The 20,671-nt window shown below is 43.0% G+C and overlaps 1 protein-coding gene across 1 annotated transcript; it reads left to right on the top strand.

The window, feature by feature from the left end:
• The first annotated feature begins 6,804 nt into the window (after positions 1-6,804).
• LOC135527762 (tyrosine-protein kinase HCK-like) lies at positions 6,805-20,663 on the top strand. Its single transcript, XM_064956308.1, has 13 exons — positions 6,805-7,058; positions 10,604-10,734; positions 11,698-11,737; positions 12,216-12,312; positions 12,494-12,589; positions 15,042-15,145; positions 15,232-15,381; positions 16,009-16,161; positions 16,565-16,747; positions 16,912-16,988; positions 18,693-18,846; positions 19,366-19,497; positions 19,644-20,663. The coding sequence occupies exons 2-13, from the start codon at positions 10,615-10,617 to the stop codon at positions 19,844-19,846; spliced, it is 1,509 nt and encodes a 502-aa protein (XP_064812380.1). The 5' UTR covers positions 6,805-7,058; positions 10,604-10,614; the 3' UTR covers positions 19,847-20,663.
• The last annotated feature ends 8 nt before the right edge of the window (positions 20,664-20,671 follow it).

Genomic DNA, 20,671 nt, shown 5'->3' with positions numbered 1-20,671 from the left:
GTTGAAGCACCTTGGTAGATAGTATTTAGAGCCTCAATACCTTGTTGAAGCACCTTGGCAGATAGTATTTAGAGCCTCAATACCTTGTTGAAGCACCTTGGCAGATAGTATTTAGAGCCTCAATACCTTGTTGAAGCACCTTGGCAGATAGTATTTAGAGCCTCAATACCTTGTTGTAGCACCTTGGCAGATAGTATTTAGAGCCTCAATACCTTGTTGAAGCACCTTGGCAGATAGTATTTAGAGCCTCAATACCTTGTTGAAGCACCTTGGCAGATAGTATTTAGAGCCTCAATACCTTGTTGAAGCACCTTGGCAGCGATTACAGCCTCAATTCATCTTGGGTATGAGGCTACAAGCTTGGCACACCAGTATTTGGGGAGTTTCTCCCATTCTTCTCTGCAGATCCTCTCAAGCTCTGTCAGGTTGGATGGCGAGCGTTGCTGCACAGCTATTTTCACGTCTCTCCAGAGATGTTCGATCGGGTTCAAGTCCGGGCTCTGGCTGGACCACTCAAGGACATTCAGAGACTTGTCCCGAAGCCACTCCTGCATTGTCTTAGCTCTGGGTGATTGACAACAACCACCCGAGCCACTGCCTGTTCACCCCGCTATCATCCAGAAGGCGAAGTCAGTACAGATGCATCAAAGCAGGGACCGAGAGACTGAAAAACAGCTTCTATCTCAAGGCCATCAGACTGTTAAACAGCGATCACTAACATTGAGTGGCTGCTGCCAACATACTGACTCAAATCTCTAGCCACTTTAATTATTAAAAGTTGAATCTAATAAATGTATCACTAGTCACTTTAAACAATGTCACTTTATATAATGTTTACACACTCTACATTACTCTTCTCATATGTATAGACTGTACTCTATACCATCTACTGCATATTGCCTATGCCGTTCGGCCATCGCTCATCCATATATTTACATGTACATATTCTTACTCATTCCTTTACACTTGTGTGTATAAGGGAGTTGTTGTGAAATTGTTAGATTACTTGTTAGATATTACTGCATGGTCGGAACGAGAAGCACACGCATTTTGCTACACTCACATTAACATCTGCTAACCATGTGTATGGGACCAATATAAATTGATTTGGTTTGATTTGTGTGCATAGGTTCCTGTTGGAAGGTGAACCTTCGCCCCTTTTGGAGGTCCTGAGTGCTCTGGACACACCTACTCATTCAAGGGTTTTTCTTTATTTCTACTATTTTCTTCATTGTAGAATAATAGTGAAGACATTACAACTATGAAATAACACATATGGAATCATGTAGTAACCAAAAAAAGTGTTAAACAAATAAAAATGTATTTATATTTTAGATTCTTCAAAGTAGCCATCCTTTGCCTTGATGACAGCTTTGCACACTCTTGGCATTCTCTCAACCAGCTTCAACTGGAATGCTTTTCCTACAATCTTGAAGGAGTTGCCACATATGCTGAACACTTGTTGGTTGCTTTTCCTTCACTTTTCCTTCACTCTGCATTCCAACTCATCCCAAACCGGCAGCAGGGTAGCCTGGTGGTTAGAGTGTTGGACTAGTAACCGGAAGGTTGCAAGTTCAAACCCCTGAGCTGACAAGGTACAAGTCATTCTGCCCCTGAATAGGCCGTCATTGAAAATAAGAATTTGTTCTTAACTGACTTGCCTGATTAAATAAAGGTAAAAATAACCATCTCAATTGGGTTGAGGTGCTGATTGTGGAGGCCAGGTCATCTGATGCAGCACTCCATCATTTTCCTTCTTGGTAATATAGCCATTCCACAGCCTGGAGGTGTGTTAGGTCATTGTCCAGTTGAACAACAAATGATTCTCCCACTAAGCGCAAACCAGATGGGATGGCATATTGCCATGCTGGTTAAGTGTGCCTTGAGATCTGAATAAATCACCAACACTGTCACCAGCAAAGCACCATCACACCTCCTCCTCCATGCTTCACGGTAGGAACCACACATGCAGAGATCATCCGTTCACCTACTTTGCGTCTCACATAGACACGGCGGTTAGAACCAAAAATCAAAAATTTGGACTCATCTTCTATACACCACCCCTACCTCATCACAACACAACTGATTGGCTCAAATGCATTAAGAAGGAAAGAAATTCCACAAATTCACTTTTAACAAGACACACCTGTTAATTGAAATACATTCCAGATGACTTCCTCATGAAGCTGGTTGAGAGAATGTGTGAAAAACTGTCATCAAGGCTAAGGCTACTTTGAAGAATCCAAAATATAAAATATATTTTGATTTGTTTAACACGTTTTTGGTTACTACATGATTCCATATGTGTTATTTCATATTTTGATGTCTTCACTATTATTCTACAATGTAGAAAATAGTAAAAATCATGAAAAACCTTTGAATGAGTAGATGTGTCCAAACTTTTGACTGCTACCGTAGAATTATATATACACAACTGAAGGGCTTTACTATACCCCATAAACAAGGAGATCAGAGATCCTAGACATCCAAGATTACCCCTGGTGTTTCTCAACCAGCCCGCGTTCCTCTGTGATCCCAAAGGTCACCTTTGGCGTTACTTGATTTGTATACAGGCAGCCGCACACATAATTGCGTGAGTAACTATTAAAGGTATATCTGTATCACACAGGTGAAGTTCCTCATTCTCCAGTCTGATTTGCATATGGAGGGCCCACGCTGGCTAGCAGCTTCTGTATTGGAAGAAAAGAGTCATTGTGTTACTGTCAAGTGGACAGTGCAGAGCCGTTGTCTTACTATCACGTGGACAGTACTGACCCGTTTTAAATCTCTCTGTTACCATCTTCATCCTAGCAGGAATATCTGTAAGTAGATGTGTTATACTGAGACTATAAAGAGTCAAGAGGAAGGGGGAGGGAGATGAAGATCAAGAAGAGAAAGCTATAGGAGAGAGAAAGTGTTTTTTCGCATTGTTTGTAAATCATTTTATACATAACATTGCTGCTGGTCTCTTATGACCGAAATTAGTTTCTGGATATCAGAACAGCGATTGCTCACCTCGAACTGGATGAAGATTTTTCTTTAAGGATTCTGGAGAGAAGGATATACTGCTTCTCTGAGACCAGGCCCAAATCCCCATCATTCCCTGGGACCAGGCCCAAATCCCCATCATTCTCTGGGACCAGGCACAAATCCCCATCATTCTCTGGGACCAGGCACAAATCCCCATCATTCTCTGGGACCAGGCACAAATCCCCATCATTCTCTGAGACCAGGCACAAATCCCCATCATTCTCTGGGACCAGGCCCAAATCCCCATCATTCTCTGAGACCAGGCACAAATCCCCATCATTCTCTGAGACCAGGCACATATCCCCATCATTCTCTGGGACCAGGCACAAATCCCCATCATTCTCTGGGACCAGGCACAAATCCCCATCATTCTCTGGGACCAGGCCCAAATCCCCATCATTCTCTGGGACCTGGCCCAAATCCCCATCATTCTCTGGGACCAGGCACAAATCCCCATCATTCTCTGGGACCAGGCACAAATCCCCATCATTCTCTGGGACCAGGCACAAATCCCCATCATTCTCTGGGACCAGGCACAAATCCCCATCATTCGCTTGAAGAAAAGATGGAAATACGGTGGGTGGAGATCGGGGTGCCTTGTGAGAATTCGTCGGTGAGTGGGTAACACACCTCTACCATCCGTACTATTGGCCAATGTGCAATCACTGGAGAATAAACTGGATGATCTCCGTCCGAGACTATCCTACCAACTGGAGATTAAGAACTATAATATTTTATGTTTCACCGAGTCGTGGCTAAACGAGATCAGAGACCTGGCAGTGAGCAAGACAAAGGAGCTGATCGTGGACTACAGGAAAAGGAGGGACGAACACACCCACATTCACATGGACAGGGTTGTAGTGGAACGGGTCGAGAGTTTCAAGTTCCTTGGTGTCCACATATCACCTACACATATCACACACATCATGGTCCAAACACACCAAGACAGTGTTGACTGTCTTGGCTCTAACATTATTTGGCATGGGTCCCCAGATCCTCAAAAAGTTCTACAGCTGCACCATTGAGAGCATCCTGACCGGCTACAACTGCTTGGAATCTGACTGCAAGGCACTACAGAGTTTAGTGGGAATGGCAGAGTACATCACAGTGGCCAAGCTTCCTGCCATCCAGAACCTATATACTAGGCGGTGTCAGAGGAAGGCCCAAATTGTCAAAGACTCCACTTACCCAAGTCATAGACTGTTCTCTCTGCTACTGCACGGCAAGCGGTACCGGAGCACCAAGTCTGAGTTCAAAGACTCCTCAACAGCTTCTACCCCCAAGCCATAAGACTGCTGAACAATTAATCAAATGGCCACCCGAATGATTAATCGAATGCCCCCCCCCCCCTCTTGTTTTTACACTGCTGCTACTCATTGTTATCTATGCATTGTCACTTTATCCCTTCCTATATGTACAGAGTACTGTACCCCCGAACACTGACTGGGGACAAGTACCCCCTGAATAGAGCCTTGTTATTGTTATTTTATTGTGTTACGTTTTTTTCATTTTTTTTACCTTAGTTTATTTAGTAAATATTTTCTTAACTCTATTTCTTGAACTGCATTGTTGTTTAAGGGCTTGTAAGTAAGCATTTCACGGTAAGGTCTACAACCTGTTGTATTCAGCATTTCACGGTAAGGTCTACAACCTGTTGTATTCAGCATTTCACGGTAAGGTCTACAACCTGTTGTATTCAGCATTTCACGGTAAGGTCTACAACCTGTTGTATTCAGCATTTCACTGTAAGGTCTACAACGTGTTGTATTCAGCATTTCACTGTAAGGTCTACAACCTGTTGTATTCAGCATTTCACTGTAAGGTCTACAACGTGTTGTATTCAGCATTTCACGGTAAGGTCTACAACCTGTTGTATTCAGCATTTCACGGTAAGGTCTACAACGTGTTGTATTCAGCATTTCATGGTAAGGTCTACAACGTGTTGTATTCAGCATTTCACTGTAAGGTCTACAACGTGTTGTATTCAGCATTTCACTGTAAGGTCTACAACGTGTTGTATTCAGCATTTCACTGTAAGGTCTACAACGTGTTGTATTCAGCATTTCACGGTAAGGTCTACAACCTGTTGTATTCAACATTTCACGGTAAGGTCTACAACCTGTTGTATTCAGCATTTCACGGTAAGGTCTACAACGTGTTGTATTCAGCATTTCACGGTAAGGTCTACAACGTGTTGTATTCAGCATTTCACTGTAAGGTCTACAACCTGTTGTATTCAGCATTTCACGGTAAGGTCTACAACGTGTTGTATTCAGCATTTCACTGTAAGGTCTACAACCTGTTGTATTCAGCATTTCACGGTAAGGTCTACAACGTGTTGTATTCAGCATTTCACTGTAAGGTCTACAACCTGTTGTATTCAGCATTTCACTGTAAGGTCTACAACGTGTTGTATTCAGCATTTCACTGTAAGGTCTACAACCTGTTGTATTCAGCATTTCATGGTAAGGTCTACAACCTGTTGTATTCAGCATTTCATGGTAAGGTCTACAACGTGTTGTATTCAGCATTTCACTGTAAGGTCTACAACCTGTTGTATTCAGCATTTCATGGTAAGGTCTACAACCTGTTGTATTCAGCATTTCACGGTAAGTTCTACAACCTGTTGTATTCGGCAGCATGTGACAAATAACATTTGATATGATGTGAGTGAAAGATAGAAGAGATAAAATTGAAGCGAGAACAGTTAGTAGTGTAGGTCTTTGAGATAAAATTGAAGCGAGAACAGTTAGTAGTGTAGGTCTTTGAGATAAAATTGAAGCGAGAACAGTTAGTAGTGTAGGTCTTTGAGATAAAAGTGAAGCGAGAACAGTTAGTAGTGTAGGTCTTTGTCAGGTTAGAAAGGGATATCGTTTAAACATTGACCAGACTTACTCAAGCAGAACAACCTGTCCAGGCCCTTTAGCAATGCCAACATTTAGTTAAGGTTCAGTTGTATTTTGTCAGCTAAAAGCTGTATAAAGCTGTTTTATGGTATAAAGTATAAAGAACAACAAATCAGTCCATTAAAGGGTAGTGGAAGAGATGGTGTGTGATCAGGGAGTTGAAGCAGATCTGATAGCATTGAGACTGCAGGAAGTGTTGATGAGTTGATGAGGATGATCATTCACTCCTACATGTCTGAGCCCAGAGCCCCATCTAAGACCCTCCTTTTCCCTCTCTTTATCAAGCTGTGGATCAGAGGACCTTGGTCTTTAATCCTGACATTTGATTAAGGATTAGTTCAAGAGCCAGAGGATTTTTTATTTTATTTTATTTTTATATCCTGACCTCACCGGATGGGCCCACACCACCCTGCTCCATCCATGCCCTCAATGACTGTGGGATGTTGTCTGTGAGACTCCAGTTAAGCATGCTGTTAGGGCAAAAGGCTAACAGAACGCTGTCCACATATAATTCGGGATCTCATTTCAGCATATATATCCCTTTTTTTTGTTTACAAAGATTAAGGTTATTGAGAATTGATACAGCAGTTTATGTCCACTTTCTTACAGCGTGTACCAAACCAAGCTGCAGAAATGTATGAGTCACTTTAATAATCAAGACAATTTTTACAATTCAAAGCACATAAATAGTTTCATAGACAGAGATAAGCTATAGGCTACAGTATATTTTCAATTGAATTTATTTTCAAGAAAGATAGAGTGTATTTGTATGTTTAACTGTGCATATTCAGACCATCTCTAGGCTAACTCCGCTACTTTCCGGAAGAGTAAAAAAAAAAAACTGCCCTCAAAGACATCCGTGTCTTCATTGATGTAACAGTGCCAGTGCCAAGAGTCAGAGAGAAAGTTCCTCATCTACAGTTAGATGCGAGCCGACGCAACAACTTCCTCGTATACAACTAAAACAGGACTTTCTATCGGAATTGTTATCACGAGTCGGGATGGAGGAGCGGACATAAAATTAAATACAAATAAGTGCTTTCTAAAGAATACAAGTAATTCAAGGTTAGAAGACCACTTGGCCATATAGCGGCCAAGGATTATACAGCTGGTTGGAACGAGGTAATTCCCTCTCATTTTTTTCTTCTAGACCACGAAGGTGAATATGTATAACCTACTCACTGATATTTTCATAGACAATATGCATTTCTTAAATAAGACGACGAACAGATGGATGTTTTCTTAAACGGTTCCCATCTGGGTCATTCCGTGGTATTATGAAAATTGCGCATTAAAGGGATTTATGACCGTGTTATTATGTAGACTGTATTACGGTGTTTGCTATTGGTTTGTGTATGTAATTCCTACACTGATGATAGTTGAGAAACTACAGAATTATGATGTTCACATAAATGGTGGTAAAGGTGAAATGTGTTTTAACTGTTTCTTAATTTTTAAAAACGTAGTAGTTTATTTCTTTTCCATTTTGCTGAGCCCTCTGTCTTTCGCTTCTTTTTGCCTAGGCTAATGTAAAGGGGAACCAAAAGTTATTGCTTATCCTACGGACTCAACACCGAATACGATATTCACATTGTATATCACAGGTGCAACACATATTCATGGCTTGAAAATCTATTTATTGAGGGAAAACACAATCTTAGAAAAAATGGGTTTGAAAAGGGTTATTCGGCTCTCCCCCATAGGAGAACCCTTTTGGTTCCACGTAGAACCCTTTTTGGTTCCAGGAAGAACTCTTTTTGTTTCCATGTAGAACCCTTTGTGTAAAGGGTTCTACATGGAACTCAAAAAAAATTCTGCCTGGAAACAAACCGGTTTTACTTGGAACCAAAAGTGGTTCCTCAAAGGGTTCTCCTATGGGAACAGCGGAAGAACCCCTTTAGGATATTTTTTTCTACGAGTGTAGTAATGGTGCATTTAAAAAAAAAATAAGTAAACACCATAATAATTGATTAACCTACTATTTTTTATCAATGCTAATCTTGCATGGATATCTGATGAGTCAATCTACTCTATATTTAAGACCCAATTTGCTTTATAGCACATTATGATTGCATCAACTTGTGCTGGAAAGCCTCACATTTCCTCACATTTATGCTGACAATAGTTCCTATAGTTATATCAGTGTTTCATCAGGTCAAGTGTGTCTCTAGTTTCTACTTCAGGAAACAGGAAGTCAATACTTAATGTTGGAGAAGCCTATCAGAGAACCTCATGCCATACTGCCACACTCCTAATTGCAGAGACAAATCCTCCCAATGCAAAGCGTCCTGTGTGTATGGTGCTTGGGGACATGGCGTTACAGTGTGTGTGCGTGCGAGGTGAGCAGGGGAGGTTTAGCAGTGCAGTTTTTCCTTTTCACATGGTGTCCAGTCCCAGTTTCAAACGCCCGCCGCCTGCCCTGCGTCAGATGCCATGATAGCAGTTAGGGCCAGAGGCACACATGATGCAGGGCTTCCACAGCTCACTAGATTTACATCCGTGGGCAATATGGGGTATTGGAGACAGACAGGCAAACAGACAGACACTCCCAGAGACCCGAGGAGGATGGTTGGAGGTGCTATTAGGGCCTGATTTGTTCAAGAGACTGCAGGAGAGATGGATGGAGAGGACAAGGATAAGCTTGTACGTTCTGGACTTCACCTCCAGTTAACGTCCTCTGTACAGGAAGTGCATGCCATGTGTGTCATGGCTTTATTAGATTAATGGAGGACAAATTGATCAATATGAGTCTGAGGAGGTTTGTAAACGGATGAGAATCCTTGGACTGCTGGGCGGGCTGACACTCAAGAAGAAATGTCTTCTCCTGAGATTCAGGGGTGTGGCTTCCTATAGGCTACCTGTAATTTGGGAACATTGGGAACATTGGGAACATTGGGAACATTGGCATAAGGATAATCTGAACCTTTTCCATTCACAATAACCATACACATTCTGTGTTTTATTTGTATTTTTTATTATTTTTTAGTGGTGGTGGTGTTTGAGTGTACTATGTAAGTGAAACATTTTTGAAAATAGGAAATCAGTTTTCATTTTGTCTCCAGCATCTTCACGAATCAGTTTTTTGGGAATTTGCATTATCTGCCTATGAACTGTGGAAATGAAAACTGTGTCAGCATAAACAGGTTTGCTGGAAGTTAAACTTGAACTTATCCTCCCTGTAAAAGCTAACAGATCAAGCGAAGAGGAACACCATTTAAATGGAAAAGGGAAGTGAATATTTACACCATTATTTTTGATCAAGTGGTTGTATGCAGATAGATACATCCATGTTTATTTGACCAGTTAAGTTGACGAAGAACACGTGCTCATTTACAGCCAACACCCTGAGGAATAGTTACCAAGGGAGAGGAGAGGCGGATGAATTAGCCAATTGGTAGCTTTGCGTGTCTGTTTAAAGAGAAACATTCTCCATGACTATGTCATGAGATATATGGCTGTCATCCAGCAGCAATCCTCCACATCCTAAAAGACTGAGTGCAGTAAAATGTGTTCAGAGCCCATATTCACAAAGTGTCTCAGAGTACTGATCTAGGGTCAGTTTTCCCTTTTAGATCATAATGAATATGATTATATGGACACGGGGAGACGTGATCGTAGATCAGCTCTCTACGAGAAAATAACCTATATGATGACTTCAGTCACATTTTCTTCTGTTAGGTTACAGTAATAGCTCTCAGATGCTTTCTCTCTCTCTGTCTCTCTCTCTCTGTCTCTCTCTCTCTCTGTCTCTCTCTCTCGCTCTCTCTCTCTGATAAACATCACTTCCTCCTCTCATCAGTTTTAAAAGTAGAATTTTGAAAGTGTTCAATGAACATTTGTGTTAGTAGTTTGCCTTAGTCACAGTGAATTAATTCATGCCAGATTTATCCTATAAGGTGTCAACAACATACACTCACTCATCCATGCTAATATCACAGTGTTGTTTCCATCCCTCTCCTTGCCCAAACCTGGGATTGAACCAGCAACCCTCTAAACACATTAATAACTTCCTTCCAACATAGCATCGCTACCTATCGCTCCACAAAAGCCTCAAGCTACTTCAAGGTCTTAGAGTGATTGACATCACGGCTTGAAACGCTACTAGCGCCCACCACTAGCCTTTTCTCACCGGTTACACTCACGCTGTGGTGAAGGTCTATTCCCACTGTAACTTAAAGGTCTCTCTTGCTCTCAATCTCTCTGCCTCTCTCTCCTACTCTCACTTTTTGAATACTCCAGTTCCTCTGTTTATGTTAACACAGACGAACCAGAAAATGACAGTCCTGTATCTCTCACACAGACAAAGCTCTGTTCAATCAGAAGAATTCCCCCTCTCTCTAATGTCCCTTTTAAAAATATTTTACACAGACCATATTGATTCCACCCACAGAGCCTATGACTCCACCTACAATGCTACTAAGTTACTGTTTTATTTGAAAAACAAAGAGTTCTTCATGCCACCTCTGCTGTCCCAAAGGTGTGGCTGGGGTGTTGCTAGTTTGGTGTCGCTCTGGTGATTCGGAAGACTTCTAGAATTGTTTTGTTTCCAAAAAGCTGTGTAACATGTAGACTTGTGTGGGAAACAGTTGCTCTTAGGATGTAAACAGTAGCTTACAGTAAATGACATTGTATTCTGACTGATATTTTCTGAAATAACAAATTGTTAGGTTCTTCCACCATGGGCTGCGTGGGGTCCAAGGAGCAGCAGGATCCCAGCAGCAAAGGAGTGAATGATGACACTCTGAGCCGGACTCAGCCAGCCCACTATGTCAAAGACCCCACCACTGGGACCAAGGCTGTGAGTAAAAACCTGGGCGTGATGATGGTGATGATGATGATGATGATGATGATGGTGATGATGATGATGTTGATGATGGTGGTGGTGATGATGTTGATGATGGTGGTGTTGATGATGGTGATGATGGTGGTGATGATGACGATAAGGATGGTGACGAGAAATCGATGAAAGATCCGTAGGGGACATGGTCATTGAAAAGGGAAATTCTAATGAGCTATATTTATCATTGTCACTGAGACAACATAGTGAGAAGTAACGTGTTAGCCTCCCTACATTATGACTATGCACAGAGTATCGATATGTGAGGTGCATTACCCATATAGCTCATGTTCTAACTAGTTGTTGCACTGCATAACTGCGAGACTCTCATCTGTTGCCAAATGCACAGTAAGTGACTGATCTGTAAGTCGGTTTCCTTGAGTGTCTAGGGTGGTCAATGCTTCCTGTGTGTTTACAGTAAAGTGACTGTAAACGCTGAAATTCTGAATGAGGAAGGGGAAGTAACAACCAATGAATGCAGAAATTCATTTTGTGATCATTGTTTGAACAGACATTGAATTTGCATGTACATTTTAGTCATTTGCAGAGTCCCTCTGATCCAGAGCGACTTACGGTTAATGAGTCCATAGCTAGGTGAGGACAACCACATATCACAGGTCATAGTAAGGAAATGTTTTCCTCGATAAAGCAACTCTCAGCAAAGTCAGTGCTCGTGAGAAAAGACAAGTGTGAGCGTTAGTGCAACAAAGGCAAGGATGTTTTTTAAAAATATTATTAAAATATTTTCAGGGGGGGGGGGAGGTGTCTCTCCTCTCTTTCTGTTTTCTGTCTGTCTATCTCACTTTTACTTCATCTGTCATTTGACCAGTCATTATCTTCTCCGTTTTGTTCACTTTCTATCCAGCTTCTATACTACATTTCCTATGGTTCTCCTCGACTTCAATCTCTTTCTGTCTTTCACAGAATAGAACCATCTCCACTGGCCCTACAGTCCCCTCTGACGGTGAGTACGACACAGCAAAGTTACAGTTGCTCACTGGAATTTGTGATGTAGGAACTATCACAGTGCTCAGCTTATCACACTGTATTTCCAGCAGTGACACGACACACTGTCAGCGTAAACCGGCAAACTGTTTGTTGTCATGTAGTTCTAGACGTATGGCTGAGACCACGTATGAAAGTGAAAGAGGGGGAGAGCGTGTAGTTTGAGATAGCCCCCACTCAGAGTTTCACCACACAAGACAGCAGATGATCTCTCCACTGCTATACCAGTAAAGCAGCCAGACAGGAAGTGGCCTATTGTTGTTTTTAAACATGTAAGAATTGCACTTGATGGCACCCACAAACACAAAGTCTCTCTTTGTCATATGTGTGCATGCATTTCATTTATTTGTATTTTTACACACACACACACACACACACACACACACACACACACACACACACACACACGCTTACATTCTCTGCCCCTCCCCCTCAAGGTCCTGAGAGCATTGCTATCGCACTGTATGACTATGAGGGTATAAATGATGGAGACCTGGGCTTCAAGAAGGGAGACAAGCTTAAAATCTTACAGGAGTGAGTGTCTCTGAAAATTATACATAAACATGATGCATTCATACCCCATACAGAGCACTGTATACAATACATATAATACATATTCCCCCACCTCTCACAATCTGTCTGTCTGTCTGTCTGTCTGTCTGTCTGTCTGTCTGTCTGTCTCTCCCTCTATCTCCTTCTCTCTCTCTTTCTGTAGGTCTGGAGAATGGTGGAGAGCCCAGTCAATCAGCACAGGCCAGGAAGGCTTCATCCCCAGTAACTATGTAGCCATAGACAGCCTTGAAACCGAAGAGTAAGTATGTTCAAATCAGGCAAATTAAATCAAACTTCACAATGCGCCGAATACAGCAGGTGTAGACCTTACAGTGAAATGCTTACTTACGAACAAGCCCTTAACCAACAATGCAGTTAAAAAAAAAGAAGATATAAAAGTAATTAAAGAGCAGCAGTAAAATAAAAATAGCGAGACTATTTACAGAGTCAATGTGCAGTGGAACCGGTTAGTTGAGGTGATATGTACATGTAGGTAGAGTTATTAAAGTGACTATGCAGATGATGATAACAGAAGAGAGTAGTAGGGGTGTAAAAGAGGAGGGGGGGAAGTCACGCAAATAGTCTGGGTAGCCATTTGACAAGGTGTTCAGGAGTCTTATGGCTTGGGGGTAGACGCTGTTTAGAAGCCTCTTGGACCTAGACGGCGCCCCCGTACTGCTTGCCGTGCGGTAGCAGAGAGAACAGTCTATGACTAGGGTGGTTGGAGTCTTTGACAATTTTTAGGGCCTTCCTCTGACACCGCCTGGTATAGAGGTCCTGGAAGGCAGGAACCTTGGCCCCAGTGATGTACTGGGCCGGTCGCACTACCCTCTGTAGCGCCTTGCGGTCGGAGGCCAAGCAGTTGTCATACCAGGCAGTGATGCAACCAGTCAGGATGCTCTCGATGGTGCAGCTGTAGAACCTTTTGAGGGTCTGAGGACCCATGCCAAAACCTATTCTCCTGAGGGGGAATAGGTTTTGTCGTGCCCTCTTCACAACTGTCTTGGTGTGCTTGGACCATGTTAGTTTGTTGGTGATGTGGATACGAAGGAACTTGAAGCTCTCAACCTGCTCCACTGCAGCCCCATCAATGAGAATGGGGACGTGCTTGGTCCTCTTTTTCCTGTAGTCCACAATCATCTCCTTTGTCTTGATCACGTTGAGGGAGAGGTTGTTGTCCTAGCACCACACGACCAGGTCTCTAACCTCCCCCCTATAGGCTGTCTCATCGTTGCCGGTGATCAGGCCTACCACTGTTGTCTTATCTGCAAACTTAATGATGGTGTTGGAGTCGTGCCTGGCTGTGCAGTCATGAGTGAACAGGGAGTTCAGGGGGGGACTGAGCACACACCCCTGAGGAGCCCCTGTGTTGAGGATCAGTGTGGCGGATGTGTTGTTACCTACCCTTACCAACTGGGGGCGGCACGTCAGGAAGTCCAGGATCCAGTTGCACAGGGAGGTGTTTAGTCCCAGGGTCCTTAGCTTAGTGACGAGCTTTGAGGGCACTATTGTGTTGAACTCTGAGCTGTAGTCAATGAATAACATTCTCACATAAGTGTTCCTTTTGTCCAGGTGGGAAAGGGCATGCAATAGAGTGCAATAGAGATTTCATCATCTGTGGATGTGTTGGGGCGGTTTGTGGGATAATGGTGTTGATGTGAGCCATGACCAGCCATTCGAAGCATTTCATGGCTACAGATGTGAGTGCTACGGGTCGGTAGTCATTTAGACACGTTACCTTAGTGTTCATGGGCACAGGCATTATGGTGGTCTGCTTAAAAAATGTTGGTATTACAGACTCAGACAGAGAGAGGTTGAAAATGTCAGTGACACTTGCCAGTTGGTCAGCGAATGCTCGCAGTACACATCCTGGTTATCCATCTGGCCCTGCGGCCTTGTGAATGTTGACCTGTTTAAGCCTCTGACTGCCACGTAAAATAGCTAAAAATACAGATGAAAACTCTCTAGGTAGGTAGTGTGGTCTACAGTTTATTATGAGATACTCTACCTCAGGCGAGCAATAGCTCGAGACTTCCTTAGATATCGTGGACCAGCTGATATTTACAGAACTACATAGTCCGCCGCCCCTTGTCTTACCAGACGCCACTGTTCTATCCTGTCGGTGCATCTATAACCAGCCAGCTGTATGTTGACAGTGTCGTCGTTCAGCCACGACTCCGTGAAGCATAAGATGTTACAGTTTTGAATGTCCCGTTCGTAGTTTAATCTACCGTGTAGGTCATCTATTTTATTGTCCCAAGATTGCACGTTTGCTAGCAGAATGGAAGGAAGTGGGGGTTTATTCGATCGCCTACTAATTCTCAGAAGGCAGCCTGCCCTCCGGACCCTTTTTCTCCACCTCTTCTTCACACAAATCACGGGGATCTGGGCCTGGTCCTGAAAAAGCAGTATATCGTTCGGGTCGGCCTCGTCAGACTCGTTAAAGGAAAAAATGGATTCTGCTAGTCCGTGGAGAGTTATCACGGTCCTGATGTCCAGAAGTTATTTTCGGTCATAAGAGACGGTAGCGGCAACATTATGTACAAAATAAGTAAAAAAATAAATAAGTTACAAACAACGCAAATAAACAAACAATAAAAACACAATCGGTAGGGGGCACATAAAATGTTCTCCAGTGTACTGTGTGAGTAGTTTGTGAGTAGTGCTGCTCAAAGGAATCAGTCTGATATGACTGATATCCCCCCCTTCAGGTGGTTCTTCAAAGGAGTGAGCAGGAAAGATGCAGAGAGGCAGCTGCTGGCCTCAGGAAACAAAATGGGATCGTTTATGATCCGTGACAGTGAGACCACTAAGGGTGAGCAAGTTCAAAAGCTCTTGTACATGTACATTATACATGCGCCCTTTTAGACCTTAGCAAGCCGTGTCTCCTTCCTGCTATAGGTAGTTACTCCCTATCCGTGAGGGACAGTGATTCCCAATCAGGAGACACAGTCAAGCATTACAAGATCCGTACGCTGGACAACGGTGGCTTCTACATCTCTCCGCGCATCACCTTCACCACTCTGCAGGAACTGGTCAGCCACTATAAGAGTGAGTGTCACGGCCTTCCACAACACACTAGAGAAGGGCTATTTCAATCTTATTAACCTAAGACAGTGTTTCCCAATCCTGGTCCTGGGGACCCCAAGGGGTGCACATTTGAGTTTTTGCCCTACACAGCTGATTCAAATAATCAACAAATCATCAAGCTTTGATTATTTGAATCGGGCGTGTAATGCTCGGGAAAACTTCCAAACGGTTCACCCCTTAAGGTCCCCAGGACCCGGATGAATAAACACTGCCCTACAAGGTCTGGAGTATTGCTGGGTTTCTGCTCTACATGAATCATTACTTGCACCTGGTGTCCCAGGTCTAAATCAGTCTCGGATTAGAGACAGAAGAGTGAAACTTGCTCTGAGGTCCAGACTTGAATTTGAAGGCACTAGTGTCAACTGCTACTAATGTTGATAGTGGATGTTGGAGATAACAGCCCCTTCTGCTGGCTGCCTGTTCTGAAAATGGACGCATTGTTTATTTGGCCTCCAGCAGTACTGACTTCCTATGGGTTTATTCATGTGTGTTATGTACAGTTCAATAATACTGAATGTATTTCATGTCCTGTATGATTCAGAGCTTTGTGTGTGGATGTCATACTGGATGTGTTTGTTATTACAACAGAGCTGGGAGATGGTCTGTGCCAGGCCTTGACCAGCCCCTGTCTCAGTCCCAAGCCCCAGAAGCCCTGGGAGAAGGATGCCTGGGAGATTCCTCGGGAGTCACTCAAACTGGACAGGAGGCTCGGGGCTGGCCAGTTCGGAGAAGTCTGGATGGGTGAGCTCCATGTCATTTAAAGCTTCTATTCTGTCATTCTGAGAAGGTTATGTTTGGACTAATACTGGAAGATCAGTATGAGGTTTTATGTTGTTTTTTTAAAACATTTTTTTTACTATGCAAGTCCGTTAAGAACATATTCTTATTTACAATGACGGCCTACCCGGGACAACGCTGGGCCAATTGTGCACCGCCCTTTGGGACTCCCTATCACAGCCAGATGTGATATAGCCTGGATTCAAACCAGGGACTGTAGTGACACCTCTTGCACGGAGATGCAGTGCCTTAGACCACTGTGCCACTCAGGAGTTGTATATGTAGTCTGAAAACGTTCTTGCTTTGTGGATCATTGCACTGAGGTAACATAGGTCATGTGGTTTTGTCTTTGTGTCTTTTGCTGTAGCTACATACAACAAGCACACCAAGGTGGCAGTGAAGACCATGAAGCCTGGCACCATGTCGGTGGAGGCTTTCCTGGACGAGGCCAACCTGATGAAGGCCCTACAGCACGACAAACTGGTCCGTCTGAACGCTGTGGTGACCAAAGAGGAACCAATCTACATCATCACAGAATACATGGAAAAGGGTGTGTGTACACCACAGTTTGACATTTTGTTTACATTTACATAACCACACGTCAGTGTATTTCTGTCACTGACTGTTTTTTTGGGTGTGCATTTCTGTGTTTGTGTGTGTGTTTGTGTGTTTGTGTGTGTGTGTGTGTGTGTGTGTGTGTGTGTGTGTGTTTAGGTAGTTTGCTGGACTTCTTGAAGAGTGATGAAGGGAACCGTGTTCAGCTCCCCAAACTCATTGATTTCTCAGCGCAGGTGAGACTCAGTTATGTCAAACTTAAACTGTCAGTCTGGATTTTTTTCTCTCCGAATTGTATGGTTTTATATTCTCTTCTAGAAGGGAAAAGAGAACCAAAGAAAAGGGAGGATGCTCTGATCTTGTTATACCCAGTGACTGACAATATCAAGCCACTCATTTGAATACTCTTCTGTTTCATGCCCTTTGTTCTGGAGTACATGTTTTTCCTATTGTGGGCAGCATTTCAATATTCAAATCCTGTCTTTAGCTTGGCAGAAGAAGGTGTGTGGCAGAATGTGTTTGTAAACCAAATTCTTCATGCCAATGTTTGCTGTTCTACAATATTGTGATGTGAAATTATTTTTGACAGTATTAGACTCAACCCAATGGAACATTTCAGTTTGAAACCTGATCATACAGTATTTCCAGTTGTACACCTGTTGCTACAGATATCGAGAGGCAATGAGGAACTTATGAACAAAAAAGCAGAACTTATGAACGCATGGGCATGTTTATGCCATCTGCTGTATGTCAGTGAGGTGAGGTGAGGTGTGAGAATGAAACAAAATGAAAAGATATTGAAATGGAATATGAGGAGTCAAATTACAAAAAGAGAGAGAGAGAGGATCCTTACAAGAGAAGGGAACAGGAAGACAGATTGGTCTGCTCAGATTTAAATCTACTATGAGAGATTTAGTTATGTTCAATTATTCCACTGAGATTGGTACACAGATAAGGCTTATCTAGTTGCGATAGAAATGTAAAGGTCATTTGAGATTGAGCTGACATATATCCAGTGTTTACCATGAATGCAGTCTCCATGAATGCCAAAACATTGCCTTTAAATTTCAATAGCTTTATAGAGATGAACTTTAGCGATGTGGATTGAATACGTCAGTCAGTTTGTGTCTATATACATGTGTGAGAGAGATAGAAAAGAGAGAAAGAGAGAGGGGGGAGGGGCAGAGAGAGAGAGAGAGGGGGAGGGGGGGCAGAGAGAGAGAGGGGAGAGAGAGAGAGAGAGAGGGGGGCGCGCAGAGAGAGGGAGAGAGAGAGGGGGGGGGGCAGAGAGAGAGAGAGACAGAGAGAGAGAGGGGGGGCAGAGAGAGAGAGGGGGGGCAGAGAGAGAGAGGGGGGCAGAGAGAGAGAGAATCTGAGAAAGGGGGAGAGAGGGGGGGAGGGGCAGAGAGAGGGGGGGGGCAGAGAGAGAGAGAGAGAGAGAGTGAGAGGGAGAGGGGGGGCAGAGAGAGAGAGAGAGAGAGAGAGAGAGAGAGAGAGAGAGAGAGAGAGGGGGGGCAGAGAGAGAGAGAGGGGGGGGGCGGGGCAGAGAGAGAGAGAGGGTGAGAGGTGAAAGGTAAAGTCTGATGGTAGTTGTAAGTTTAAAATGGGCCCAAATGGTCCCAGTATGGAAGGGAAATATTATCCCAGTTGAGTTGATATCAGAGTAATCAGTGGTCGTAAATAACACGATTGGCAAATTTAAAGTCCTTTATCTTTATTACTATAGCTATCAGTATCATTATTTTAAGTTTTAATGGCTGATTATTTTATTGTCCCGTAGCAGAACCTAAAGGGAGACTTTAGAAACTATACTTGAAAACAATAGATATATTTCACAATAAATCATTGAGAGCACTTGGACATGAATTAATTGAAGCACCCATTCTCCTGCTTCTGCTTTCCTATTGTCTGAGGACATCCAACCATGTCTTTGTCCACAGATTGCAGAAGGTATGGCCTACATTGAGCAGAGGAACTATATCCACCGGGACCTGCGAGCCGCCAACATACTGGTGTCCAAGGCTCTGGTGTGCAAGATCGCAGACTTTGGCCTCGCCCGAATCATTGAGGACAATGAGTACACAGCCAGGGAGGGTAAGATCAGCATCTAGCAGTATCCCCTTGGTGAACAAGTATCCGTGTTACATAAAGGGTGGGGGGGGTTCAACTGACTGTGACATGACAGCTGAGTTAACCAATAATAGTACGGTAGAGTACAGTGGTTTGGAATTAGAATTAGAGAACGAGGGAAGTCAGAGTTGGAACAAGGAACTGTGGGATACTGCATCAGAGGGAAGTGTGAATGAGTGACATGGTTTGAATAGAAAACACAATGTTGAGACAAGCTGCTGTAATATCTTTTCAGTGACAGCAGGGGGCAGCAGACATACAGTAAGAAAGCACTGATGTTTTTTTATTTTACCTTTATTTAACTAGGCAAGTCAGTTAAGAACAAATTCTTATTTTCTATGACAGCCTAGGAACAGTGGGTTAAATACCTTGTTCAGGGGCAGAATGACAGATTTGTACCTTGTCAGCTCGGGGGTTTGAACATGCAACTTCCGGTTACTAGTCCAACACTCTAACCACTAGGCTACCCTTGTTCCCTAACAGGAGCGAAGTTCCCCATCAAGTGGACGGCCCCAGAGGCAATCAACTACGGCTCCTTCACCATCAAATCAGACGTCTGGTCCTTTGGCATCCTACTGACAGAGATCATCAGCTATGGACGCACACCATATCCAGGTCTGAGGACCTAAATGAGAACTCTGCTGTACTTGTACTTGTACTGTACTGTATGTTCATTGAATGATGAATGAAATGAATAAAGTGTAAAGTTCACAGTCCCGCCCTATAATGATGTGCTTCTGTGCTGGCTCTGTCATCTATAGGGATGACGAATCCAGAAGTGATCCGCTCCCTGGAGAGAGGCTACCGAATGCAGCGCACCGACAGCTGTCCCCAGGAGCTCTATGACGTCATGTTGGAGTGCTGGAAGAACAAGCCCGAGGACCGGCCCACCTTTGAGTATCTTCAGAGTGTCCTGGAGGATTTCTACACTGCAACAGAGAGCCAGTACCAGCAACAGCCTTGAGCCAGTCAGAAAGATCCAGGTGGATACATAGCATCCTCTCATACTTCCATGTACCTGTATAGAGTAGCCTACAGAGAAAAACATGTTTTTAGATGGTTCCTTATGAAATATGGCATTTACTGTAGCTTTATGAATGATGACCTAACAAATTAATTACAGCGATTCATGACATGGCTGCCTGTGATGGGTTTCAGAATTTTACTTTATTTAAATATATGAGTGGCCAGAAATAAAATAAAAAAACTAGCCAAAGTTTAGCCTTTTTTATTGTGAATATCCTATGTCTATGCCCAGTTCATATATTGGAAAAGGCCATTTATATTCTACCATAGACCATTGAAACTATAATTCACTGAATTAGCACTGGAGTGCAACAGTATCGTCTAGAATAATTCACTTATAAAACTATTTTTTGCCTATGTGGTAAGGGTCTTAATTTATTTTATCGGAGAGTATCCTACTTGTTTGTCAATCCTCTATACTATATCTATATGTAGGCAACACAAGGGAATAATGCGATGTGATGTGACATTTTTACACAAGTAAAATTAGATGTTGCTTGCATGTTTTTATGTGGGTTTTTTTTCTTCTATGTAGGCCACTGTCATCATTTGTCTAACATGGCTGAATAATTTGTGCACTGAGGTAACAGTTGACTGCACAGACATTGAATGTTGAATACGGGATATGTGTTTTCATATGAATAATGCATTTCTTAACCAAATGCTTTTTTGATATTTTCTTATAGATGCTTGTAAGTGTAATGACTGAAAGGTTGTGTTGAATAAAATGAATGAATAAAATCATATTGTGCTTATCATATTG

The sequence above is a fragment of the Oncorhynchus masou genome, chromosome 33, assembly GCF_036934945.1.
Source record: "Oncorhynchus masou masou isolate Uvic2021 chromosome 33, UVic_Omas_1.1, whole genome shotgun sequence".
Classification (NCBI taxonomy): Eukaryota; Metazoa; Chordata; class Actinopteri; order Salmoniformes; family Salmonidae; genus Oncorhynchus; species Oncorhynchus masou.
Note: the sequence above shows the minus strand (reverse complement) of the source record. Positions and strands in the feature narration are given on the sequence as shown.